The following is a 27,939-nucleotide window of genomic DNA, read 5'->3' on the forward strand; positions in this document are numbered from 1 at the left end:
TTCTCCTCCTCCCCAGTTTAACCAAAAATTAAGCAGCCCCTGGGCTCCTCGGGCCTCAGAGCTGGAGGTGTGTGTCTGGGGAGTGGGGGTGGGGAGATGGCCTTGGTCACTGCGGAGCCACCTCCCCCTGCTGCCCTGGCCCCACTGCTGCGGGGGCTGCTATCTGTGAGCAAACTGTCCTTGGGGTCAGGGACAGCAAAGAGCCAAAGGTCAGGTCGATGCCTCCCCCAGCCCTTCCCCCAGAGGCAGCCAGCTCTTAGGGGCAGGAAGGAGAGGGGACAGGGACACAGCAATTCAGGCGTTCAAGCCCCACAGGGCCCACCCGCCAAGGAAAAGAGACATTCAGCAAGAGGCAGAAACAGTGCCTTTAATGGTCAAACACAGCCAGTATCCCGCTTCCCAGGCAAGAACCAGACTTCAGTAGAAGTTCCCCACACCCTAGCCAGTCCATTCTGGTTTCTCCGGGACCAGAGGGGGGAATGGGCTCCAGAAAAAAACAAGGAGTATTCTCACCTCCATCCCTCACTCAACTCACACCAAAGAGACGGGGATGACAATGGCCAACCCAGGGGCTGTGGGAGCTGTCACAGTGCACAACGGTATACTGGTTATGTCAGCCAACCAAGATGGTGGCCATCATAGCACCCAATGTGCCAAAAGGAGATGTTATGCAGGATGGTGGCCAACTTGGTGTCTGGTACACCAAGAAGTCCACCAAAAAGGAAGTGATTGCAGCGCCCAACGGGCCAGAGAAGATGTCATTGAAATGATATCACCATCGCATCCAAAGGGTCAATCAAGAGGATGTCCATCGCCATGTCCAAAGGGCCTACTAAGATGTCATCCCAGATGGCGGCCATCAGAGTGCCCAATGGATGGATTAATCACATCAATCAACATGGCAGTCTTTGTAGTGCCCAGTGGGCACACCAAGACGTCAACGGCAGTTATCACAGTACCCAAAGGATTGACACGATGCTCACAGAGACAGCAGTCACCACAGTAATAGACCAACCAAGATGTTAACTGATGGGACAAGCAAAGTGTCACCAGGAGGATGAACCAGGCCCCAAGCGCCTGATGGTGTGAGCTACAGCCATACCCCGCCCACCATGCTCCCACACCCCTGCTAGGATGCGTTAAGCAGAGAGCGGGAATAGACACCCTGGTAGTACACCCCAGGCTCCCCACCCTCTGCCCCATAGCCCCCAAACCCCACGTCCAGTTTAGGAGGTGCTGGTGTCTGTTCTGACATCAGATTGTTGATGGAGAAAGGGTGGTTGAAGTTGTAGGGTGCATCCAGCTTCAGCTCCCCCGGGAGCTCCAGGCCAGTGAAATAGGGTGTGGAGGAAGGGGGTGAGCCACAGTCCAGAGCCCCCACATCTTCCCCGCCGGGGGCCTCCGGCTCAGGTGGTGGAGGCTGGGGTTGCGGGGGAGAGGTGACCTGGGCAGCAGGGGTGGTGGCCGAGGCGGCGGCCCCTGCACTGTTCTTGGAGGTGGAGGTCCCGCCAGTCCCTTTCTTCACCTTCTCTTCCAGCTTGAAGCGCTTCTGGCGGCGCAGGTAGCAGCCATTCTCAAACATGTTACCTGAGCTGGGGTGCAGGGCCCAGTAGGAGCCCTTGCCCGGCTTGTCTGGGGAGCGCGCCACCTTGACAAAGCAGTCGTTGAAAGACAGAGAGTGGCGGATGGAGTTCTGCCAGCGTTGCTGGTTCTCCCGGTAGTAGGGGAAGAGGTCCATGATCCACTGGTAGATCTCGCTCAGGGTCAGCATCTTGCCCGGCGCCTGCTGGATGGCCATGGTGATGAGCGAGATGTAGGAATATGGCGGCTTGGCGTGGGCCAGTGGCCGCCGGTAGCCTTTGGGCATCTCCTTCCCCGGCACCAGCCCCGCTCCCGGGCCCCCATACCCCGAGCTGCTGCCCCCACCACTGCTGGCACCCAGGCCCGGGAAGGTGGGCCCCAGGGGTGCCGCTGGGGCTGGGGGCGCCAGGGGTCCTGAGGGCAGTGGAGAGGCAGGGAGCCCCCCGGGGGGGTAGGGAGAGCTCAGAGGGTTCAGGGTCATGTAGGAGTTAAGGGGGGCCATGCTGGGCACTGGGGTCACCGGTGAGTAGACCTGCAAGGAAAGAGAGATGGGGAGAGGTCAGTGAGCTGCCGCTCTGCTGGTCAGCAAAGGGTTACCGGCCCCCCTGCTATGTGTCCATCTGTCTGTCTGTCTGCCTTGCTTCTTTTTTTTTTTTTAAGATTTTATTTATTCATGAAAGACGCAGAGAGAGAGGCAGAGACATAGGCAGAGGGAGAAGCAGGCTCCCTGTGGGGAGCCTGATGAGGGATTTGATCCGAGTACTCTGAGATCATGACCCGAGCCAAATGCACATGTCCAACCACTGAGCCTCCCAGGCATCCCTGTCTTCTACAAGTCCCTCCCATCCTTACCTCTGTCTGTAGATGGCTGTCTCTGGAAGTCTCTCTTCCCCATCCTCGTGTACCCCATCCCTGACTTCATCCTTCATCCCCTATGTTCCCATATATTGGAGCTCATGCTTCAAGTGGTTCTCAAAGTGTGGTCCAGGATGCCTTGGGGAATCTCCAAGACCCTTTTAGGGTGTCCAGGAGGTCAAAATTATTTGCATATAATGCTAAGAAATTATTAGCTTTTTCATTCTCTTTTTCTCAGGAGTGTACAAGTGAGGCCACCGGACATGTGACATTGCAACAGACCAAATGTAGAAGCAGCCACAAGAATCCAGCTGTCTCCTATCGAACCAGACACTGAAAAAATTTGCCAAAAATATAACAGTGCCACTCTTCTTGTTAAATGTTTTTAAATGTAGTTATTTTATTTTATTTTAATTTTAAAAATAGGCTCCATGCCCAACATGGGGCTTGAACTCACAACCCTGAGATCAAGACTTGCATGCTCTACTAGCTGAGACAGCCAGGTGCCCTGAAATATAGTTATTAATAAAACAAAATATTTATGCAAAAAATTGTTAGTTTAAAATGACTTAGTTTTAAATTAGTTTAAATTGTTAGTTTAAAATTAAGAATCTGCCTTCGGCCCAGATCATGATCCTGGGGGTCCCAGAATAGAGCCCCACTCCTCCTGCTCAGCAAGGAGCCTGCTTCTCCCTCTCCCTCTGTCTGCTCCCCCTGCTTGTCTTCTCTGTCAAATAAATGAATAAAATCTTTTTTTTTAAGATTTTATTTATTTATTCATGAGAGACACAGATTTATTTATTCATGAGAGACACACAGAAAGAGGCAGAGACATAGGCAGAGGGAGAAACAGGCTCCATGTAGGGAGCCCGATGTGGGACTCGATCCCGGAACTCGGGGATCACCCCTGAGCCAAAGGCAGACACTCAACCACTGAGCCACCTAGGCGTCCCAAATGAATAAAATCTTAAAAAAAAAAAAATCAATCCATATTTTAAAAATTTCTCAGTTTTAATTTCTAATGCGGTAACTTTTTTTACACGCAGTAACGATGGATAGACATAATTTACATGAACAAAAACTGTTTGGGGTCCTCAATAATTTTTAAGCATGAAAGAGGTCCTAAAATTGAAAAAATTGAAAACTCCTGATTTATCTAACCATCTCATCTACACGGGTACTCTCTATCACTTTTCGGACTATAGAATTACAGTTGTTTTAGATCAGAAATGTTTCAGGATATGGGGACGCCTGGCTGGCTCAGTCAGAAGAGCATGAGACTCTCGATCTCCCAGATGGTGAGTTCGAGCCCTATACTGGGTGTACAGCTTACTTAAATAAATAAAAGTCTAAAAACTTTTTAAAAAATGTTTCAGTCTGAAAAAATTACATTTCAACCTAATATATATCATCTCGTTACTATGTATCACTGAATCTAAGACATCACTATTTGTTTTTTTTTAAATATTTTTATTTATTTATTTATTCATGAGAGACACAGAGAGAGAGGCAGAGACACAGGCAGAGGAAAAAGCATGCAGGGAGCCCGATGTGGGACTCGATCCTGGGTCTCCAGGATCACACCCTGGGCCAAAGGCAGGCACTAAACCACTGAGCCACCCAGGGATCTGACATCGCTATTTGTAAGCTGCGGTGTTAATTTTAAGTACCAGTAAGCAAGGGGAAAAAAACATTCTCAATCCCTGGACACTGTTGACTGTAAAACCCATCCCATTTTCAGAAACGTTCAAATGAAAAACATGCATCTTAGCTCAGTGAAATACAGAGGCATTGCTAGGTCTAAGTAACCCTCTCTTCTTTCATCCATTGAACAAATATCTGTTGGCCACCTACTTTGTGCCAGGCCCTGCTCCAAGCACTTCACAGGAAAGGTCTCCCTTTCAACCTTTACAACCAACCGCACCACAGGGGAGGTGCTATGATGACACCCATTGTATAGCTGACCAAGCTGAGGCCCAGAGAGGTCGTCCAGGGTCAGACAGTAAGGAAGGGGCAGGACTCTGAATTTAGGCAGTCGGGCTCCAGACCAGCACTCTGGATCACGCTATAAAAGCAGTGACCAAGACAGACTTCAAGACCTGCCTTCACAGACCTGACAGTCTAGCAAGAAATGAACAAGATAAACACGGAAAACAGAAAGCATGGTGGGTGGTGTGTATTTACCCCTCGCTGTGTGTATTTACCCCTTCCATCCACTGTCCACCATCCTCTCTCCCCTAGTCCACCAACTGTCCTGCTCCTTTCCCATGAGGGGCTCTTGTAGCACTGCAGGGGGGAGCGGGGAAGGTGCTGCTATATTTCCAGTAGGAGCCACCTTTGCTATGAGTCAGTGGGTCCTGTCTCGTCCCCTGTCACTGTAAGGGTCTGCGGCTCCCAAGGTCCTGAGAGAGAAGGGAATTGCCAGGGTCACGCAGAGTCAGGGAGAGGTGACAACCAACTCTAGTCTGAGCGCAGACAGAGAATCTCTCTCTCTCTCTCTCTCTCTCACACACACACACACACACACACTTCCAGGGAGTTCTTTTGTCTCTGGTCTCGAGTCTCCCAGCTGGCTCCATGTGTATCTGTCCATCTCTTTCCCGTCTCAGTACCTCTCCGCTCCTCCCCTCTACTCCCCAGTCTCCTTCCAAGCTGCTTTTCCCAGCCCTATCTCTCCCCACCTCTTTCTTTTCTTTTTTTTTTTTAATTTTTTTTTTTTTTCATACAGAGAGAGAGAGAGGCAGAGACATAGGCAGAGGGAGAAGCAGGCTCCATGCACCGGGAGCCTGACGTGGGATTCGATCCCGGGTCTCCAGGATCGCGCCCTGGGCCAAAGGCAGGCGCCAAACCGCTGCGCCACCCAGGGATCCCTCTCCCCACCTCTTTCTTGCCCCTCTGCTTTCCCTCCTTCTCCTGTCTCTCTTATCTCTCCCCAAACCCCTGCCGTTCCCTCCTCATGACTCTCTCAAACCCCATCTTTCTCCCCCCACCATCTCTCCCTGTCTCTCTCTGCCCCACTCCCCTGCCATGTCTCTTTCTTTCCGGCACTTCTCTGTATCTCTGTCTCCTGGCCTCAGCATCACCGTCTCCCCAGAAGCCTCCCACTAAAACTGGAGTCACAGCTACCCCTCCTCCGTGCACTGGTATCCCCACCACCTTGGCGGATTGTACCCCCTCCCCAGAATAAGGGAAGCGGGTCTTTCAGAGCTGAGGAGAGGCAATGCACTCAGGGGCATCCACAGAGAGTTCCTAAATCCCTCTGTGACCCCCACTCCAATGCTCCAACCCCATCAGGCTCTTTTGTATCACAGAGGAAGGGTGATTGGGACCCCACAGCTGTCCTTTTCTGGGTCCCCACCCACCCGGAAGTCCTCCTTAAGGTCTGACCTTAAGCACTCCAGCAGCCCTAATCCACCCTAGGCTTTCCCACGCCCCAGGGCTGGGATGAACCCCCAGTGTCCGGGTGTAAGCCGGATCTCCCCTGCCAGGGCGGGGCTGAGATTGGGGGGGAAGCCCTCAGGGGATCTGCACCCCCATACCAGGAGGCTGGACTTTCTCTCCTTTCATTTCCTTATTGTTTCTGGGGGAGGGTGTGACAGGGAGTCCGGGAAGGCAGTGTGAAGCCAGAAGCCTCCTCCCAGTCCCAGTCCTGATCCTGCAGCAGCCCCTAACACTCTGAGAGGCTTCAGAGTTCCCATTTCTAAAAGGGGGGAGCTCTTGGACCAGCTGATCTGTGAGAACTGGAGCCCAGTGGGGACACCCCAGGGTGCTAACTTTCCAATTTCCTTCCTGACAGGGAGCCTGACCGGGGGTGTCAATCACCCCAGCAGGAGGGTGCTGTGAGCAAGAAGCAGTTTGGGGACCCTCTCAGTTCTTAGTTACTGAGCGAGTGCAAATGTTTCTCTCCCTATTGTTCAGACTCAGGGGGAGAGGAGGTGGCTCAGCTGGTGGGAAGGCTGGGGATACCCTATTTCCATTTCCGACACCTCATATGTTAACTTTTTCTGAAATATGCCCCCAAATGCTAATCAACTCTAGACGGTCCCTCAATTTCTGACACAATTTCCGTGCAAATTATTAAATTTCACCCTGTGCCCAGATAGTGACTCCTCCATCCTAGACCCGCACAACTTACTTCTTAAAGATGTACCCCAACCCCAGAAACACAGATCTGTAGCTGGTCTTTTAAAATCATGGCCCCAGGCTCTAACTCTCTAGGGGTTCAGCTAGGATTCCCCCCCAACCCCACTACCTGGGAGCCTCCACTTCCAACCAGGTCTCTGCCTTCCCCACCATACAAATGACACCTCCAGCAGTTCCAGCTCCAGTTCTCAGCACTCTCAATCCCTTCCCTGGTCGGCCTGCCCCACCCCACGTGCACCTCACACCTCCACAGCCCCAGGACTGGCCCCTCCCGGGCACTTTGCCAAGCCCCGCAGGCCTGGGGAACCAGGAGTCCCACCCCGAGCTTCAAACCCCAGCCCCAGAACTCAGGCACAGTGGGGGCCCCTGTAAACACCCAGATCTCAGAATCCGTGGAGATCTCAGACATTCCAGTCTCCTTCTGACTTGAAAGAAGCCTAAAGTCTCTTTCTAAGTTAGGAACCTAAATGTCTGGACCCCCCTAACCCTCCTACCCTCCCCTGCCATTTCATAATCTTGACGCTTGAAAGAACCAGCTAAGAGGGAGCCCTTGCAGCAATAGGACTGGGAGTTAGACTTGGGGAAGGACTTTCCGTCTGCTGAGGTGAGGGGATTAAGATCCACTCCGCCCCCTACTCCAAGGGCGGCCTTGTCAGAGATGGGACAAGAGAGGACATTAGCAATTACTGGAGATTACTGGAATGGGGGTGGTGGTGGTGTGAAATCTGAAACCCTCAAGTCTCCAACAGGGAGTGTCCCTGCTGAGGGTCTCTAAAAACAATTAAACCACTGAAGTTCAGTCGGGAGGGCTAAGGGTCATGAATAAGGATGGGGGGTGGAAATTGACCTCTCTCCTGACAATGCTGTTGCTCACATCTGCTCTCAGGCTCCCAACTCTGATCCCATCTGGGCCCCCATCTATCTGAGCCCCAACTCTTACCCACCTGTTATTACAGTTTCCCAAGCCATGTTTCATCTCTGAGCGCCTCTATCTCTTAACTCTGAGCACCAATACCTTTTTCTGACTCTTAGATCGCCACCCTCAAGATGCTTATGCCCAACCCCAATTCTGATTTCTACCCCCAGGACCCCTCATCTTTAACTATATTCAACCCCTGGGCTCCCACCTCGGACTTTCCTTAAGGGTGACCTTTCTTTTCTCTCATCTCCTTGTTCCAGGTCTTCCCTCCTCCACCCCTCTGCTTTTGGACCCCATTTCCCAATCCCCCAGCTCTGTCCCCTATCCTGGAACTCCGATTCCTATCTTTGATTTTTTCACTTTAATCTCTTGGGTTTGAGGTCCCCAACACCCAAGCTTCACGTTTAAACTATGACCTGACCCTTGCCTAAATTTTTCCGTTTGAGCCCTCGCTCCAACCAGCCGAAACCGCACTCCCATGCCTCCTTCCCCCATCCCTGACTCCTACACCTGGTCTCCGTGTCTCTGGTTCCTCTGCTCCTCAACAGCATCGGGACCCCCATTTGATCCCACACCCCATCCTTACCCCCATTCACGCTCGCACCCTGATTCCTGCCCCCCACTTCCCGCTCCGCCATCCCCGAGGACACACCTCGCCCGCCTCCGGGTAGTAGCTCCACTCGGCCAGGTCATGGGCCTCCATCTTCACCGAGCCCAGCATCCCCCGGGCCTGCGCCCCCTCCCGCCCTCGCTCCGGCCCGGGGGGAACCGAGCGCTTCAGATCTCTCAGCCGGCACGGCCCGAGTTCCGACCGCTGCCCGCCCGTCCGACCGCCCGGGGTCCCAGCCGTCCTGGGCGCCGCGGGAGGCGGCCACGCTTTATAGCTGGGACACCCCCACCCCCCCACCCCCCGCCCTTGCCCGCCCCGGGCTCCCCTCCCGCCTCCCCGAGGGCGGCGCGCTCGGCCTGGGGCGCCCCCTGCGGGATTGCGCGGAGACAGACCTCAGGCGCCGGGAGCCGCAGCCCGAGGCCGTGAGAGCTGGAGGTGGTGGAAGAGCAAGCGAGCCACGGGTGGGCGACACTGCCCATGCTAAAGTCCTCCCCAAGGGCAGAACCCTAAGGCTCTTCTGCCCCAGCGGGTTTCATTATTTGGACAGGAGTGGGCCAACAGCCAGAGCCCGGCATGACCGAGACGGAGGAAAGGGGCCTCAGAGCGCAGGGGACTCCAGAGGTCCGTATGCTACGGTGAGGACCATAAGAGACCCTCGGCCCCACATTCCGATTGGACGGACTGGAAGACTGAAGCTTCCGACAGCTGGAAATGCTCCAGACAGCGTAAATGGCCAGGACCTAAGGTGGAGGGGATCGGGAACTCTGCTTAGACTCCACTGGGGCAACAGGCCACCTCCAGGACCTCGGAGCTTCGCTGCCCGGACTCTCCGCTCGCTCTAACACCAGCCGTCCAGGGACTCAGAACCACCGTGTACTCCATTTCCCAGAAGCCTCTGCCTCCCTTTCCGTCCAGTGCCTCTGGTAAAGGACTACATATCCCCTAAGGCTTGGCGTTCAAAGGCCGGAAATAAAATGCTCCCGGGCCTCGTCGGGTAGGGGCGGGGGGGAGGCGTAAGGCCTCTAGCGCCGCAGGAGGTAGGGGAGGGGGCGGGCCTCAGTGTGGACTCCATTTCCCAGCGGCCCTGTGTGCGCAGCGCGTGCGCAGTGTCCCGGCGGCGAACGGAAGATGGCGACGGCGGCGTCTGTGAAGAGGCGCTGCTGAGGGGGCGCGAGGGGGACGGAGGTCGGCGCCGCGGTGAGCGGGGGGCGGCGTGGGGGCCCGGGAACGAAGGGAGGAGGGACCCTGACGCGGCAGGGGCGCTGGCCGGCGGGTTGGGGCGCTGAGAGGAAAGGGGAGCAGTGACGTTCGGGACCCCAGTTTCTTCCCCAGCTCAGGACCCTCCCGTGGCTCCCCAGTGCCCTCGGGGCAAAGTTCCAACGTGGCCCCCAAGGCGCGTCCGCCCCGCCGGCCCCGGCTCGGCCTTTCTGCTCGTTCCTCACTCCTCACAGCTGCACTAGCCTTCCGGTTCCTCAAACTCGCCACGCGCCTTCCCGCCTCAGGATTTTTGCACATGCTGTCCCCTCTGCCCGCAACATCCTTTTACCCATTCTGCCTGGCTAACTCCCATTCATCTTTCGGGTCTCGGCATCAACGTCACTTCCCCTGCAAAGCCCTCCTTTCCCGCCCTCCGTCCCGAAATTCGCCTCTTAAACGCTCTCATAGGTCCCTGTGCCTTTCCTTCATGTCACATGTGGTCTGATTTATCACTGGACCTTTATCTGTGGGGTTTTTTGATTAGGTCCTTGATCGTGAGCTCCACGGGGACAGGGGCTTAGAGTATGTGTTGGTTATCGCTGTGTTCCCAGCACAGCGCTGGTCACACTGAAGACACCCGGTTGATGTTCGTAGAATGAATGAAAGATACTTCTGGGGTTACTTCGTGTATGGGGGGAGTCGTCATACTCCCAGGTGGGATTGGTGTAGTGGTACTCCGTAAGGAGTACACCGGGAGACAAGGGGAAACAATGGTAGTTGGTAATAGCAAAAATGCTATAGACACCCCAAATGTTCTTTAATCGAGAGACTGGCAGAAAAAAAGCTGATAACATCTACATAATAAAATATGCAACTGTGAAAGGAAATGCGGGGTTTCAGGGAGGGAATCACGAAAATACCTATACACTGTGATTAACCCACTATGAGTGGGTTCCAGAATATATTCAGTGAAGACAAATGAAATAGAAGGTAGTGCCTATTATATGCTCCCTTTTTTACAAAAGAAAAGGGAAATGTAGATATACTTTTTTTTTTTTTTTTTAAGGATAAACCAAAAAGAAGAAGGGGAAGAACACAGGGTTACAAAAAAAAAAAAAAAAAAGTAGATCTCAATGTATGATTGTCATGGAGAGAGTGGAAAGGTTGGAAAGGTTGATCATGAAAAGGTTCATTATGTTCTGATAAGGGACAGCAGAATGCTGGTTGTCAGGTGACCATGCCTCTTGGCTTGCACAATAGATCTGGGATAGAGAAGGAATTCCTTTCAGAGAGGCGGTCCTGCACAGTGATGAGGAGGATAGATTCTGCAGTCCTACTGCTGCATCTGTATCTTAGAGGCTCTGAGCCTTCAGTCAAGTGACTTTACCTCCCTTGCCTTCAAATTTCCTCATCTGTAAAATGGAGCTTAAAAACCATACCTGCCTCAAAGAGTGGGTGTTGTGAAGTTTAAATAAGTTAACATGTGGGGTGCCTGGGTGGCTCAGTTGGTTAAGTGTCTGTCATGGGCTCAGATCATGATTCCAGAGTCCTGGGATCGAGGCCTGCATCAGGCTCCCTGTTCAGTGGGGAGCCTACTTTATCCTCTCCTCTCTGCTCGTGCTTTCCTCTCCCTACCTTTGTCTCTTTCAAATAAATAAATAAATAAAATCTAAAAAAAAAAAAAAAAAGTCAGCATGTGTATTAGAATTGTGCCCAGCACATATTCTTAAATATTAGCTATTATTTTTCAAGCATTCTAGAGCCAAAGGGGGGGGGGGGGATCCTGAGTCCAGTAATTGGGGAGGCCCTTTGACATTCACTCAGATATTTATTGAGTACTTACTAGGTGCTAAGCACTGTTCACATGATGGAGATCTTGAAAGTGAACAAACACACACAAATCCTGGCCTTCATGGAGCTTATATGTTGATGATAATAAATGTGGTGTAGAAAAACAGAGTAATAGAGGGAGAGGGAGACGGAATAGATGGAGAGGGAGACTGCCCAGTTAGGGCAGACGTGGAGCAGAGACCCTAGAAGAAAGTGAAGGAGTCCTCATACAAAGTCCTAGGCCTTGGTGAGGATGATGTCTTCGACTCTAAGCAAGGTGTAGCTGTGTGAGGTGACAAGGAGACTAGGAAGAACACTGTTGGATACTCATTCAGCAGACATTTGTTGAATACTGTGTACAATATATTGCATTCCTTTTTTTTTTTTAAGATTTTATTCATTTATTCATGAGAGACACAGAGAGAGAGGCAGAGACACAGGCAGAGGGAGAAGCAGGCTCCATGCAGGGAGCCTGATGTGGGACTTGAGCCCGGGACTCCAGGATCATGCCCTGAGCCGAAGGCAGACGCTTAACCACTGAGCCACCCAAGTGTACCCAATATATTGCATTCCTTTTAAAAGGTACATCTTTTTCACCCTCCTCAAATTGTCTTTAACAGTTTAAGCAACACCCTTCAGATATTTTTCAGGAGTATGTACGTAAAAATAGTAGCTGTATTGATCTTGTGTTTATTTTGGTATACTAACTCATCTATTCTTCAGAATAGTCCTGGGAGGTAAACACTGTTGCCATCCCTGTTTCACAAAAAAGGAAACGGACCCAGTTCATTTTGTGTATACATACACAAACTTGACAAAAATGGATTGAGTTGCTGTATTCTGTGATGCTATAGGCTGTCACAGACATCTTTTTATGATAATACATTGACACTCGCCAGATTTTTTTTTATTTTTCCCCCTCTTCTGCTTTTTGCTTTGTCTTTTCAGGGTCTTTAAAAAAATACGTGTGTATGTATATATCCCTTTATTAAGAAGGGAGCATGTGGCAAACATTGTCTTCACTTTGCGTGTTTTTACTTAATAGATGCTGGAATCCACTGTTCTAGCAATGTATAGAGATTTTCCTTCTTTTTTCATCCCTCATTCCTTTTTACAGTTGCATAGTCTTTTATTATGTGGATTTAACATGGTTTTTCAGCCAGTCTGCCTGTTTGAGAATGCTTGAGTTGTTAATAGTCTTTTGCTGTTAGGAATAATGCTGTAATGGATCCTTATTAAATAGTTTTGCCAAATGTGACTTTGGGGACAGATGCCCTAAAGTCTCTCCTTCCCCCATCCCCTTTTTAAAAAAGCAACTCCATAGTATTCCAGAAAATGGCTGAAATGTGATTTATTTTTAACTAGCCTTTTCTGTTGTGTTGAATACTTAGCGTGTGGAACTCTGTACCTGGTATTCCTCAGAGCTATGTTTTAGAAAGCTTGATGTCCTGACTGGTCCAGAGTACAGTCCAGATGGCAATATGAGGCACTGAAACCAGCGAGGTGGCTGCTGTGTGTTCATTTGTTCAGTCATTCAGCAGTTGTCTGTAGTCAGCCTGCTATGTGTAAAGTACTAGAGGTGAAGCCTGGTACTCCACGAGGTACTGCCTCTGACCTGGGAGACATCAGTCTCTCCCAAATTATAACCCCTACATATACAGTCTAAGACAGACTCTGGGATGGGAGAGGGGCTTCAGAAGATCCCACAGGACAGGACAGAATGGAAAGGAGAGTTGCGACCTTTGTGGATGGCAGAGTGAAGGTCCACCCTATCCACAGGGTCCCAGAGCTTGATCTATCCTCTTTTTCTCCAGGAAGTACCGGACAACAGCCATGGCAGGCAGCAGTGGAGATAGTGTCACTCGGCGGAGCGTGGCATCACAGTTCTTCACACAGGAGGAGGGGCCGGGCATCGATGGCATGACCACCTCAGAAAGAGTGAGCAAAGAGAGAAGGGCTTAGTGATGCCTGGGTGGTTCAGTGGTTGAGCATCTGTCTTTGGCTCAGGGCATGATCCTGGGGTTCTGGGATCAGGTCCTACATTGGGCTCCCTACAGGGAGCCTGCTTCTCCCTCTGCCTATGTCTCTGCCTTTCTCTGTGTGTCTCTCATGAATAAATAAATAAAATCATTAAAAAAAGAGAAAGAGGGGATCCCTGGGTGGCTCGGCAGTTTAGCGCCTGCTTTGGCCCAGGGTGTGATTCTGGAGTCCTGGGATTGAGTTCCACATCGGGCTCCCTGCATGGAGTCTGCTTCTCCCTTTGCCTGTGTCTCTGCCTCTCTCTCTCTCTCTCTCTTTTTTAAAGATTTTATTTATTTATTCATGAGAGACATACAGAGAGAGAGAGAGAGAAGGGCTTAGATGGGGAGGCACAGCCCCGGTCTTTGGGCATTCCGCCCTCAGTTGCAGGGCCCACAGGGTGCCAAATTGGGTGGGCTGGCAAAACTAGCACCATCACCTGCCTCTCCCCCTCCTTCCAGGTGGTGGATCTCCTGAACCAGGCAGCACTGATTACCAATGATTCAAAGATCACAGTACTCAAACAGGTGAGGAGATGGGGTGATGCTGGGCTAAGCAACACAAGGGTAGGGGTGGGAACATGTGAAAAAGAAGATATTGCTATAACACTAGTGTCCACATTTAAGATATGCTTACTGTGGTGTCCGGTGCCATACAAGCATGCTGTCATTTAATTCTCACAAAAGTGGGGCACCTGAGTGGCTCAGTGATTGAGTGTCTCCCTTTGGCTCAGGTCATAATCTCAGGGTCTGGGGATGAGTCCCACATCAGGCTTCCTGCGGAGAGCCTGCTTCTCCTTCTGCCTTTGTCTCTGCCTCTGTGTGTCTCTCATGAATAAATAAATAAAATCTTAAAAAAATAAAAATAATAATTCTCACAAAAGCTCTGTGAAGCAGGGTAATTTGGTGCCCAATTTCTACAGAAAGCAGCAGAGTCTCAGAACTTAGAATAATGAGCCTTAGGTCAGTATGCCAGAAGCTAGTTGAACTAGGACTTGAATGCTGGATTCCAGCTCCAAATCCTATACTCTTCATCCTTATATTTTCTCTCTGCCAGGTTTCTGTCTAGTGGGAAAGACATGCAGGTTACCACACAGTGGGAACAAAGTGGACAGGGCTGGGATGGAGGAACCCAGTTTTGCTGTGGGAGTCTCGAGGGGACTGCTGACCCAGCCTAGAGCTGGGGAGTCAGGGAAGGGCTTTCTGGAAGAGCTGGAGAATAAGGAGAAAAGCAGGCTAAGTGAGAAAGGGAGAGTGTCTTGAGAGGAGCTTATGCAAAGGCAAAAGAAGATAGGAAGACTTAGAGGGGAGGGGCCAGGTATGGTTCAGACCAGGAGGCAGGTGCAATTCAGAGGTCAGATTGCCTGGGTGAGAACCCTAGTTCTGCTCCTTGCTCATCGTGTGGCCTTGGGTAGCTGACCTGACCTCTCAGCAGTAGGAGCTGGGCATGTGCTGGCACCAGGCTTCTCTGAGGACATCTGTTGGAAGAGTTTATTCCAAAGAGCCTGGCAAGTCCAAGGACATCAGGAGATGGGTTCTCTCTGTCATGAAATGCCTGCTGAATTGCGGCAGTGTGAATGGGGAATAGAAACAGAAGGAGAGTGGAGAGAATTGATGGATGAGTCTCAGGAAGGAATTCGTACAGCATTTCCCTCTTCTTTAGCCCCCTGGTGTATCATGTGCTCACTACCGTTAGGGCCCTGCACCTTATAGGGTCTTCTTATTAAAGCCTCACAAGAGCCCCATGAGTTAGTGTTTAAGATCCCCCATTTTATAGAAGAGCAGACAAACTCAGGGCAAGCCACTTGCCAGGACCATGGTTGGGAGTGGCAAAGCCAGGATTTGAACTGAATTTCTCTGCTGCCTACCTCTATGCTGTTTTTTCCTACATGCTCCTATCTGTACTGATTGGAGCCTGGTTTTATATGTGTGGCTCTCCTCCTCATCCCCAGTGTCCTTCCAGGTCCAGGAACTGATCATCAACAAAGATCCTACACTGCTGGACAACTTTCTGGACGTGAGTGACCAATGAGGGAGAGAGGGTGTGAGTATAGGGGTAACGGGATGGATCCTGGTGCAGTCCTGACCCGCCTTCCTGATGTTGGCAGGAGATCATCGCTTTCCAAGCGGACAAGTCGATCGAAGTGCGCAAATTTGTCATCGGCTTCATCGAGGAGGCATGGTACGGGGTGGCTCAAAGGGAGCCCCTGGGAGTGCTCCTGGTGGAGACAGCCTCTTCAGCTCCCCTCCTGGCCCTGCCCTCTGCTTCTCGGACCCATTTTCTCTCCCATGCACACTGATTGCTCAGCAAATATCTAATAAGGTCGAAATCTTGGAATCATTCGTGATTCCTCTAGTTCCCCCACACTTCATATCAGTCCTTACTTCATATCAGTCCATACAGTTCTTACTGAGGACGTCCTCATATCTATGTCCTCAGTAAGGACTGTTGGCTCTACCTTCTAAATTTAAACAGCATCTGACCATTTTTCAACCACTTCCTTGGCTGTTAAGGTGCTCCAGGCCACCATTACCTCCCACCTAGATGGCTCCAGTGGCCTTCCATCTGCTTCCTCTGCTTACCTAACCCTCTCTCTTCTATTTAATTGAAGAGAAATGCACATAACACAGAATTAACTATTTTTAAATGAACAATTCAGTGGCATTTAGCACATTCACCCATCTAGTTCCAAAACATTTTTATCCTCCCCAAAGGAAATAGCAGACCCATGCCCTACTTCCTCTCACAGTAGCCGGAGTAAGCCTACTAAAATGTGAATCATCTCTGCACTCAATTCCACTGGCCCACTGTCTCACTTAGTTTGAAACCCAGACTCATCCTCACTGTCACCTCATCCTCTGGTGCCCTCCCTGATCTTCACTTACATCCTCCGTCCTCCCTCTTCCTCCTCCAAAAACACTGTTCTCTCAGCTTTCTGTACCCGCTCAAGGGATGCTCACCCCAGGGAGCCACCTGGCTCACTCCTTCACTTCACTCTGGTCTTCCTCAGCAAGCTTTTCCTGGCTTTGCACTATTCTTTCCAGTGTTCTCACTAGTTGAGATTACCTTGATGCTTCCCTTCCTCACAAAAATGTCCGCTCCACGAGAACAGGCCTTCTCCATATCATAGACCACCATATCCCCACACCAGAATGGTGTTGGCACACAGGAGCAACTTAACACATATTTGTTGAACAAAAATTTTAACGATAGTAGTGACCACATGGAAAGCTTACTCTGCCATGTGCTGTGTTAAATCCCTTCCTCTGTTTTCACCTGTAATCTTCACAGCAGCCTTGGGAATGGAGGGTTTGCTCTCCTTTTAAGGAAGGAGAAACTGAGGCTCAGAATGATAAAGTGACCTGTTCAAGCTGAGTCATTTGTTCATTCAACATTTTTTGGATGTTTTGTGACTCAGAGAAAGTAAAATATTTTGTTTTCTCTTTGTCAGGCACTGTACTAAATGCTTCACCTAGTTTGTTACATACTTCAATCTTAAAAAATAACACCATGGGTTAGTTATGTGACCCGTTTATCTAAAGACAGCACTGTGATTCAGAGAGGCGAAGTGAGATTCTTAAGGCCACACAGCCAGTATGTGGCAGGGCTGGGATTTTGACCCATATCTGTAATGCCATTGCCACAATTTGTAATCTCCACCTTTAACTGGGAGAATTTGTGATAAATTTTCTGAGTTTGAAAATAAAATAAAATGTTCAACAGGTATGTGCCAGGCATTTATGTCAGGCTTAGGAAGACAACAGTGAGTAAATACAGATATTGTTTCTGACTTCATGTAGCTGGCAGTTAAGGTTCTTTTTTTTTTTTTTTCTTAAGATTTATTTATTTGAGAAAGCACATGCACACAAGCAGGAGGAGGGGCAGAGGGAGAGGAAGGAAGAGAATCTCAAGCAGATTCCTTGCTAAGTGCAGAGCCTGACTCTGGACTCAGTTCCGTGATCCTGAGATGACCTGAGCTGAAATCCAGGATCAGTCACTTAACCGACTGAGCCACCCAGCTGCCTCGAGTTTCATTTTTTTGGCTGATCAGCTTAGTATTTAACTTCAGATTGTAGACTGTTGTAAAAATTACATTCATGATCTGAGTTCTAGGTGTGGACTTCTTGAATTTTTTTATTCATTGAACAAATATGTATTTCATTCTGCAACAAAAAATTGAGACTCTGCTCATATGACTAGAAAGGGTCCCCCACTTGCAGAGCCCTCAGACTGAAGTAAACGAGCGAACAAAACTCAGAATTGCATAAAGCAAAGTGCTTGAAGGTGATGACAGCTAATATTTATGAATGCTTTTTGTACCATTCCAAGTACTTTACAAGTATTGATTCAGTGTTCACAGCAAGCTACAAGGGAAGTACTCTCCTAAATGAGACAGTGGGTTTGTCTGCATTCACACAATTGGCTGGCAGTCCTGCCCCTGATGTGAATAGCAGGACCCTACTGGAGTGAAAGTGGGCATTGCAGGACAAACTCGAGAGAGGCTTCATGGGTGGCTGTGAAAGTGCCAAGCATTCTCAGTTTCTGGATGTGCTGACCAACGAGACAGATGCTGTCCCTGACCCTGCCCACCTCCACTCATCTCCTGACACACTGACCCCGATTTCCCTTTCCTTGTGGACCGCAAGCTCCCGTCACATATCCAAAGACCACCTTGACCTTGGCCTTTTTTCTCTATTCCCCCAGCAAACGAGACATTGAGTTACTGCTGAAACTGATTGCAAACCTCAACATGCTCTTGAGGGATGAGAATGTGAATGTGGTGAAGAAGGCCATCCTCACCATGACCCAGCTCTACAAGGTGGCCCTACAGGTAAGCAGTCCCTCCCACCTGGGGGTATCCCAGTCTGACAGGTCTCTTTTTTTTAAGATTGTAGATTTTATTTATTGAGAGAGAGCATGCACATGTGGAGCACAAGTGGAGGGCAAGGGAGGGAGAGGGAGAAGAAGACTCCCCGCTTAGCAGGGAGCCCAATGTAGGGCTCTACCCCAGGACCCTGAGATCATGATCTGAGCTGATGCTTAACCCATTGAGCCACCCAGGCGCCCCTGACAGATCTTACTTACAGCCTTTTCAGTTATATGGGGACAAGTCTGTTAAACCAGGGACAGATCAAATTCTTTATGGGCAAAATGTGCTATTGATCTTTGGGAACAGACAACAAAGGGATCTAATATCCTGATGGTCAGGGAATTGCCATTAATCTATCCTTCCATCCATTTATCCATTCCCCAAATACTTCCTTTGTGTCTCAGATGTGCTGGGTCCTACCTTTGTAGGTGCTCACAGCCCAGTGACAGAGGCAGATGCTTATCAAAGAAGCATAGAAGCTTCAGTATTAAAAAAAAAAAAAAAAAAAAAAAAAAAAAAAAAAAAAGAAGCTTCAGTATTGCACTGTAGTGAGTACTATACCGAAAAGCACACACTGTGGTATGGTGTTCATTAGCATTAATGAAATGAATCCTTTTAATCCCTGCCACCATGTTGTGACGTCAGTATTGTTATTCCTTTGTCTTAAGATCTGAGCTTCTTCACTCTGGATTGTCACTGTCTGTGAACCTCGTAAAGGCAGAACCAGACCTGTCTTGCTTACCCCTGGGTCTTGTCCCGAGTATCATCTAGCATAGGGCTTCAGGCAGAGTTGTAGCTCAGTACATGTTTCCCAAATGAATTTATTCATCAGTATTATGGGTCTTCTGCGTAGTGATAGAGTTGGCCATTGATGTCTTGTCCCCTTCTCTCTGTCTCCATTCCTCCTTGGCTCCCTCACAGTGGATGGTAAAGTCACGAGTCATCAGTGAGCTCCAAGAGGCCTGCTGGGACATGGTGTCTGCCATGGCTGGGGACATCATTCTGCTGCTGGATTCTGACAATGACGGCATCCGCACCCACGCCATCAAGTTTGTGGAAGGCCTCATTGTCACCTTGTCACCCCGCATGGCTGACTCAGAAGTGCCCCGACGCCAGGAGCATGACATCAGCCTAGACCGCATCCCTCGTGACCACCCCTATATCCAGTACAGTGAGTGCCACTCATCAACTCGTCCCATTTGTCAGTCACTAACTATGCTAACTTCCTCCCCCTCCTCTCCCTTTCCTTTCTTGGTTTTTCATTTCTGAAGACAGTATATATAAGACATTGATTAAGAGGGCACCTAGGGGGACACCTGGGTGGCTCAGCGGTTGGGCATCTACCTTTGGCCCAGGGCGTGATCCTGGAGTACCAGGATCCAGTCCCATATCAGGCTTCCTGCATGGAGCCTGTTTCTCCCTCTGCCTATGTCTCTGCCTCTTTCTCTGTGTCTCTGTCATGAATAAATAAATAAAATCTTTAAAAAAAAAAAAAAAAAAGAGCACCTGGGTGGCACAGTCAGTTGAGCATCTGACTTGGTTTTGGCTCAGGTTATGATCGATTGAGCCCATCAGGCTCCATGTTCAGCTGAGTCGGCTTGAGATTCTTTGTCCTTCCTCTCCCTCCCCCTTTACTCCTCCGAGTATTTTTTTTAGAGACAGAGCATGTGCATGTGTAAGTGGGGGTGGGCAGAGGAAGAGAGAGAGTCTTAAGCAGGCTCAGTACCCAGTGCGGAGCCCAAGACAGAGCTCAGTCTCACAACCCTGAGATCATGATGCAAACCAAAGTCAAGAGTTACCTAGGCACCCCTTAACAGTTTTCTTAGTTGCAAATTATAAACATATATATGTGTATACTGAAGTGTCAAGCAAAACATACAGAGTATGTGTAAGGGTGTAAAGGGAAAATACCACCCCCCAGTTCTGCTTCCCAGAGTTAAATACCATTAAGAGTATATGTCTTTCCAGACCTTTTCTATGCAGGGATGGATATTTTATATATGTTCATAGACCCTGTGATTGTTGGCTTTTTTATTATGAAAAACAAGATCCTGCTTTATATTTTCTGTGGAGAAGTTTAGAGTGGCTTATGTTTGAATCCCTGCTCTAACCTTGGGCAAGCCACCTGTTCTCCCTGAGCCTGTGTCTCCATTGGTAAATTGGGATTCATGATTGTGGCATCTACATGGTGGTATAGGTATGAGCATTTGGTAAGTCAACATGGTTGTCATGGTCAGCTATAAACGTTAGCTATTCTTATATATTGTTTTTTCCACTGAGTAGTATTATCTTTTTTTTTTTTTTTTAAGATTTTATTTATTCATGAAAGACACAGAGAGAGGCAGAGACACCGGCAGAGGGAGAAGCAGGCTCCCTCCCTGCAAGGAGCCTGATATGGGACTCGATCACAGATCCCAGGATCACGCCCTGAGCTGTAGGCAGACGCTCAACCGCTGAGCCACCCAGGCATCCCTTTTCCACTGAGCAGTATTATCTTAAGTGACATCTTCACTTATCAAAGTCATGTTCAGTTGCCCTACAGTGTTCCATAGTGCGGTCATATCTCAGCCTGTTTTTTATTTGCTATTTTAAATAACATGGTATCCAGTATGTTTTTGCATAGAAATCCTCAAGAAAGATATCCACCAAAGTTGTTAAGCATTAACCTTTGGGGGCCAGATCAAGGGGAGTGGTGGTACAAAAGACTTTGAGTGCTTTGTCCATGTGTACGTATGCATATCTTTGTATTCAGAGTTTCACCTCAACATCATTCGGATGATCAGATTCCTATAGTTCGATATTTAAAATCATTTTTAGTCTTTACATTGGAATCCCATGCTTTGAGCATCATCTCTATATTTTATACTTTTTTTTTTTAAATAAGCTCCACCACACCCAATGTGGGGCTTGAACTCATGACTAATCCCTAAGATTAGGCTTCGCATACTCTTCCTACTGAGCCAGCCAAACACCCCTAAATATTTATACTCATTAGTGGACCATCTCATAGGACTCAATCTAAGTTTTCTGTTTTCCCAGCCCTTCCCAACCATCCCAGCCCTTCCCAACCAGAAAGGTCTTTCTCCTCTTGGCCTCAGCACTGCTCTCTCCAGAGTTCAGTGGAGAAAGACCCCCTGCTAACTGGTACTCTTCTGTCCCTCATTAGATGTGCTGTGGGAGGAAGGCAAGGCGGCCTTGGAGCAGCTGCTCAAGTTCATGGTCCACCCCGCCATCTCCTCCATCAACCTGACCACAGCTCTGGGCTCACTCGCCAATATCGCCCGCCAGAGGCCCATGTTCATGTCAGAGGTGATCCAGGCCTATGAAACCCTGCATGGTAGGTTGGTCCCCTCCCTGCCCTTTGTCCGCTGGCCAGTCTGTTCTTTCCTGAGAAAACGTGAGCCAGGTAGTGGGTCCCTGAGGGGTTCATCAGTCTAGTCTGGATGCAGGAGGCATTGTTTCGGCTAGATGGGAATCTTTTGGAGGCATGGAACAGAAACCTGGTTCGAAGTTGGCTTTAATATTAAGGTATGTGTGGAGGAAATGGCATGACGTCTGCAAAATACTTTAAAATATTCTAGCCTTCCCTCACCCCAACAACAACAAAAAAGAGCAGGAAGGATAAGTATCCCAAAATAAGCAAAGTGTTGATGGGTACCTGGTTATTTCTTACAGTCTTTTGTGCATGTATGATAACTGAAGTGTACGGGGTTTAGGTGTGAATGTGTGCAGATCAGAGATCTGTCTCCATTTCTTGGCTCTTATTTTCTCCTTACAGGCTTTATTCTGTTCTGTGTCTCTTTCTTGGGGTAGCAAAGATGGCCCCCGATAGCTCTAGGCTTCCATTCCATCCACTTGGCAACCCCAAGGGACAGAGTGTTTCCTTCCCAGTCATTCCAGCAAAAGTCCAGAGGCTGATGCCTATTGTTCCTGATTGGCTGAGAAGACATTGGCAGCTTATCTCTGAACCAATCACAAGGGATTGCTAAGGGATTGCATTGTTCTTACTGGCCCTGAGTCTCTTGCCCACTTGAACTGAGAATGGAGCCCCGGTGGTTCCCTCAAAGGAAAATGGAAGCATTGTTGGCCGAGGAAGGAGGGAAGGATGCCGGGCAGGCGAAAATACAGGCATCCTCTTTCTCTGTGGAACAGGGAAGGCTTGTTCATCAAGGTGACTGTTAGACATTGGAAAATCATTCTGGTGGCAAGACCAACGAGGTGCACTGTTGTAGCAGTTCATTTGGGGCATTGCAGAGGTGAAGGTGGTGATGATAGCTGTCCCCAGGGGAGGCATGCTGGAATTTCCAGACCAGAGATGTGGGGGAGGTGAGGCTTCATGTTTAATAAAGGGTGGGTGAGCTTCTTCTTTGTTCTAAGGTTGACTAATCCTGATGGAGACCTCTTGAGGGTTTTAAGCATCAGCCCATACACGGGGAAGGCTACACATTAGACCTAAGAGCAAAGGAACTTTTCTAGGAGACCCTGCAGCTACCGCCCAAGCTGGGGCTTGGGCAGTAGTACCTGCAGGGCCCCATAAGCTATGTCCACAGAACAAAGCTCCTGCTTCTTTCCTCGTAGCCAACCTGCCCCCGACGCTGGCCAAATCTCAGGTGAGCAGTGTGCGCAAGAACCTGAAGCTGCACCTGCTGAGCGTTCTGAAGCACCCAGCCTCCTTGGAGTTTCAGGCCCAGATCACCACCCTGCTGGTGGACCTGGGCACACCTCAGGCAGAGATCGCCCGCAACATGCCCAGTGGCAAGGATGCCCGCAAGCGGCCCCGAGACGACTCGGATTCCACACTCAAGAAGATGAAACTAGGTGAGCTAAGGAGCTCGTCCAGGTGTCCCAAGAGATGGTGTCAGGGACTGACTACATTTACGATGTTCAGTTATTTACACTAAACTATGAACTTGACCTATATTGTATTAGTTAATATTGTGTTGTAAATTAAAGTGTATAAATATGACATAGCAGGTATCAGAATAGCATCACCGAAGTGTGTGATATACATGGAAGTAATTATGAAGTACTACACTTATGTTTTCTTTCAGAAGTACCAGAGTTCTCAGAAATATCCTGTTTTTTTTATAATTGGATTTTCTTTCTGAAGTAATTTCTTCTTTTTTTTAAAGATTTATTTATTTTAGAGAGCATACGTGGAGGGTTGGAAGAGGGGCAGAGGGAGATGGAAAGAGAGAATCTCAAGCAGACTCCCCATTAAGTGCAGAGCCTGACTCAGGGCTCGATATTATGACCTGAGCCGAAACCAAGAGCCAGACACTTAACCGACTGAGCACCCAGGCGCCCCTGAAATGATTTCTTAATGGTTGCATTATTTTGTCAATAGTATCAACCATGGCAGCCTTCCTTACTCCACAACTTTCTAAATCACTGATACTTGTTTCTAGAATATTTATGAGAGAATTGTTTTTTTTTAATTATTATTTTTTAAAATAAGGAATTTATTTTTATATAAGGAGTGAGGTGGAGATCTCTCTCTCCCATAATTAAGCATGCAAAGCAGAGTGTTCCATACCTTAATATATTTAGTACTTACCTTAGGGCTTCTTCCATATTGGCACTTAGGAATCTACTGCATCCTCTTATGGTGGTATAATAGTCTGTAGTGCATGTAGATCACTTTAACCAGTCCTCCTGTTGATGGACATTTCATCTGTGTCCTTTTTTTTTTTTTTTTTTTTTTTAATTTTTATTTATTTATGATAGTCCCAGAGAGAGAGAGAGAGAGAGGCAGAGACATAGGCAGAGGGAGAAGCAGGCTCCATGCACCGGGAGCCTGATGTGGGATTCGATCCCGGGTCTCCAGGATCGCGCCCTGGGCCAAAGGCAGGCGCCAAACCGCTGCGCCACCCAGGGATCCCCTTTTTTTTTTTTTTTAAGTGTAAAGGTTGCTATAGTATCAGAGTCTTGAGTGTATGTCCAGTTATAGGACAGATTGCTAGTAGTGAGATTGGTGAAGCAAAAGGTTTGTGCATTTAAAGCTGTTTTTTGCCCACCAATTTTATTGCTGTATTTCTTTAAACTTTCTATTCTGAAGTAATTTTGAATGTGCAGACATGTCACAAGAATAGTACTGAAAGCTCCTACATACCTTTGACAAAGTGAGGCTCACAAGTCACATTCATCACTCCCCCTTAGCTTCACTAATCAGTTCCTCAGCCTTCTGCTTCATAACCTTGCAATTGCAAAGAGTCCAGGACCACTGTTCAGTAAAATGTCCCTCTGTGTGGGTTCATCTGCTCTGGCTTCCTGACTGGATCTAGGCTCTGCACTTGGAGCTGGAACACTGCCAAACTCATGCCCTGACTGCTGCCTCTGTGTGGTGTCAAGGGGGCACATGATACCAGTTTGTCCCCTTATTGGTGATGGGAGCTTTGATTGCTTGGTCAAAATAGTGTCTATCAGGTTTCTCTAGTATTAAATGCACTTTTCCCTATCATAAATACTAAGTGGGGAGAGATACCTATACTGTGTAAAAATACCTGATCCCCTTCAAATTGTGACCCAGTGTTTTTAACATCTGTTACTGCTCTAATGATTATGAGAAGCTTTCCTTCTGCATTTATTAGTTGGCATTCTGTAAGGAAGAGCTTTCTTCTCTCTACTTTATTATCAGTTAGACTTGTGGATTCTTATTCTTTGGGTTGTTCCATTACTCTTGTTACTCATTTGGTGCTCACATTGCCTCATGTATAGCTAGGGGGAGCCTTTGAGCTGGCTGCTATGACCCTTTGATTTGTCCTGTAAGTTTTTTTGAGCATTTCTAATTTTCTAGCATAACAAGATACTCTGGACTCATCTTGTACTTTCTTACTCCAGTCTTGGAATCAGCCTTTTCTCTAAGGAGCCCTGGTTGCATTTATTTATTTATTTATTTATTTATTTATTTATTTATTAATTATTTTTATTTTTTTTAAGATTTTATTTATTCATGAGAGACACAGAAAGAGAGGCAGAGACACAGGAGACACAGGCAGAGGAAGAAGCAGGAAGCCTGCGGGGAGTCTGATACAGGACTTGATCCCAGGACCCTGGGATCATGCCCTGAGCCAAAGGCAGATACTCAACCACTGAGCAACCCAGGTGCCCCAGCCCTGGTTGCTTTTAAGGATGAAGTAGTTTCAGAAACCAAGATCTGAGCACCGGATGTGCCCATTGCTACTGGGTACATAGAAATTCTTGATAGCCATTGCCAAACTGTTTTGCAAAAAAAAAAAAGCCACACCACTGTATATAACCCCAGAGGTGTGTGAATGCCAGTTACCCCATTCTTACCAGTCCTGGATGTTCCATAAACCCTCTGGGTATAAACAGTATCCTAAGTTTAAATTCATTTTCTTGTACATGTTGGAGTCAGGCTGCACATCACTTTACATTTATTAGTCATTTGGGTGTCTGTGAAGTGCCCATTCTGTTCAACCTTTTGTAACTGAATTATATATGCCCTTGGTCTTGGTTGATGCTGGGTATCAAGTTTTTATTACATGCACTGCAATTTTTTTTTTTAAGAGACTGTATAACAACGGCGCCTGACTGGCTTAGTCAGTAGAGCATGAGACTCTTGATAATGGGGCTGTGAGTTGAAGCTCTACTTCATGCCCTCCAAGCTGGGCATGGAGCCTACTTTAAAAAAAAAAAAATTTTGGGCAGCCCGGATGGCTCAGAGTTTAGCGCCACCCTCAGCCCAGGGCCTGATCCTGGAGACCCAGGATCGAGTCCCACGTCAGGCTCCCTGCATGGAGCCTGCTTCTCCATCCGCCTGTGTCTCTGCCTCTCTCTCTCTCTCTCTCTCTCTCTGTCTCTGATGAATAAATAAATAAAATCTTAAAAAAAATTTATAACATTAGATCATATTTTTGCCGTTATCTACTTAAATTATCACCCTATTAAACATTCCAGCTTCAAGAAACATCTTTGTACGTAAAGCTTTTTCTCTGTATATTATACCTTTGATGTATATTTATGAGTGGAGTGTTTAGTGTTTATCTAGAAGTTGTCAAAAAGGTGTGCACATTTAAAAGTTTGCACTATGGTCAAATTACACTTCCAGAAGGCCATACCAGTTATATTTCCATAGTCTATACCCCTACTAACAATTGTCACTACCAGTCTATTAATTTTTTTGTCAATCCCGTGGGCTTACTGGGTTGTCTTTACATTTTCCTGATTCCTGGTGAGGTTGAGCAGTATTTCAAAGATAGAGGTTTTTCAGCAATAAAGCTTAGTGAAATTGTTAGGTAACCTTTTCATCTTCTTGGAGTTTAGTTTGAGCAGCGAGGCTGGTATGGCTTATTTCCATTTCCCAGATGAGAAAAGCAAAGCCTGGAGAGGCAGGTCATTCCCCAGGGTCACACAATGCTTTGATGGCAGAGCACGGCTGTGGCCCAGGTCTTTGCTCACTGCACTCCTGCTTGCTGAGGCCCCCTGGGGGGGGCAGGGACTCCCTGGGCTCCCCTGGAGGGGAAAGGGCATATTACTCACTCTGGCACCAGCATCTTGTCTCCTTCCCTCTCCCAGAGCCCAACCTGGGGGAAGATGATGAGGACAAGGACTTGGAGCCAGGCCCGTCAGGAACCTCAAAGGCCTCAGCCCAGATCTCAGGCCAGTCAGACACAGACATCACAGCCGAGTTCCTGCAGCCCTTGCTGACGCCTGACAATGTGGCCAATCTGGTAAGGAGGGAAGGGGGCTGTTTCCCACAGGGCAGGGAGGAAGGATTTCTAGTCCTTTTGCTGCCCTTCCACTCCATACTGCCCACCTCCTCCAGATGACATTGGTCCCAGAGCACCTCTCTGTTGTTTGTGTTAGGAGGGTGTGGTCCAGTGGGCCCTCTCAGTGTTGGATGGACCTTTTCCCTGATCTTTCCTGGAGATCACTTGTCACCATCCCCTGGGAGTCCCTCTTTGGATAATCTGAGTCCCATCTGAACCCACACCTGCCCCCTCCTTTGAAGGGACAATATATTAAGTGGAGAGCAAATCCCATGACTTGTTTTCTAAGTGGTGTGGGATTGGCATTGGTGGGACAGGATGGCCAGTGTTTTCCTTAGATTCTCAAAGATAGCCAGCTCTACAGTGAAAGAACTGCTGGTTTGAGTTGATGGTGGGGACAGCAGGGAGGGTGGTCTCACGTCAGTCCTCACACTATAGCAGCACCCAGACCTTTGCATTGGGTGCTCATGGACAATGTCTCTTCCCATGTTCAACAGCAGTCTCCCGTAGCCCTCCCTTCTCTCTGCCTAGAGGCTCCACAGTGCTTAGTTGTCAGGTGAATGAAGTGTCAGGAATTTTGTTGCCAGGGTAAAAGGAGTTTTCTTTTTTTTTTTTTTAAATTAATTTATTTATTTATGATAGTCACAGAGAGAGAGAGAGAGAGAGAGAGAGAGAGGCAGAGACATAGGCAGAGGGAGAAGCAGGCTCCGTGCACCGGCAGCCTGACGTGGGATTCGATCCCGGGTCCCCAGGATCGTGCCCTGGGCCAAAGGCAGGTGCTAAACTGCTGCGCCACCCAGGGATCCCCAGAAAGGAGTTTTCTACCCCATTCAGATCTCTTTGGTGAGAGCTCCAGGTCTGGAAATGTGTCTGCCCCCTGCATCATTCCTCCTTGGAAGTTCCACAGGCACCACAGACTCATTATGTCAGAACTGAATGTTTGGAGTTTCTACCCATGCCTCTCTGCAGGCCCATGGCCCTCTCTGTTCTTGGCATACTAGTGTCTCAGGTCCCAACTCAAACCTGGGAGTTGAACTCTTTGCCTCCCACCAGTCCCTCCTATCTTCTCCATCCCCCAGGGCCCCTGCCTGCTCCCTGGCTCTGGCTTCCACTCTCCCTGTGGCAGCCAGAGGCATCTTCCTAAAGTATAGGTTGTGACGCTCCCCTTCCAACCCTGCTGTGG

General features: G+C 48.6%; 2 protein-coding genes across 7 annotated transcripts in view; one reads left to right on the top strand and one right to left on the bottom strand.

The window, feature by feature from the left end:
- Nucleotides 1-347: 347 nt before the first annotated feature.
- Nucleotides 348-8,360, bottom strand: FOXA3 (forkhead box A3). 4 transcript variants are annotated; one of them, XM_072774207.1, is made up of 3 exons: nt 8,151-8,304; nt 4,641-4,838; nt 348-2,113 (listed from the first exon to the last, which is right to left on the bottom strand). In XM_072774207.1, the coding sequence occupies exons 2-3, from the start codon at nt 4,647-4,649 to the stop codon at nt 1,130-1,132; spliced, it is 993 nt and encodes a 330-aa protein (XP_072630308.1). In that variant the 5' UTR covers nt 4,650-4,838; nt 8,151-8,304; the 3' UTR covers nt 348-1,129. The 4 variants fall into 4 exon arrangements, with proteins under 4 accessions (XP_072630308.1, XP_072630314.1, XP_072630306.1 ...); XM_072774213.1 differs by having other exon boundaries at nt 4,772-4,838; nt 8,151-8,303; XM_072774205.1 differs by lacking the exon at nt 4,641-4,838 and having other exon boundaries at nt 8,151-8,360.
- Nucleotides 8,361-9,163: 803 nt separating this feature from the next.
- SYMPK (symplekin scaffold protein) overlaps nt 9,164-27,939 on the top strand; it is a 37,533-nt gene continuing 18,757 nt past the window's right edge. Inside the window, exons 1-10 of one of the 3 annotated variants that reach the window (XM_072774217.1) lie at nt 9,164-9,305; nt 12,950-13,073; nt 13,616-13,681; nt 15,117-15,170; nt 15,262-15,335; nt 17,859-17,985; nt 18,946-19,195; nt 21,191-21,361; nt 22,603-22,842; nt 26,563-26,717. In XM_072774217.1, coding sequence (XP_072630318.1) covers nt 12,969-13,073; nt 13,616-13,681; nt 15,117-15,170; nt 15,262-15,335; nt 17,859-17,985; nt 18,946-19,195; nt 21,191-21,361; nt 22,603-22,842; nt 26,563-26,717 — 1,242 coding nt within the window. In that variant the 5' untranslated portion in view covers nt 9,164-9,305; nt 12,950-12,968. Of the gene's footprint in view, nt 9,306-12,949; nt 13,074-13,615; nt 13,682-15,116; nt 15,171-15,261; nt 15,336-17,858; nt 17,986-18,945; nt 19,196-21,190; nt 21,362-22,017; nt 22,196-22,602; nt 22,843-26,562; nt 26,718-27,939 lie in introns of those variants that run through there. The other 2 variants (XM_072774218.1, XM_072774224.1) reach the window with 2 other exon arrangements.

This window comes from Canis lupus, chromosome 1 (genome assembly GCF_048164855.1).
Source record: "Canis lupus baileyi chromosome 1, mCanLup2.hap1, whole genome shotgun sequence".
Lineage (NCBI taxonomy): Eukaryota > Metazoa > Chordata > Mammalia > Carnivora > Canidae > Canis > Canis lupus.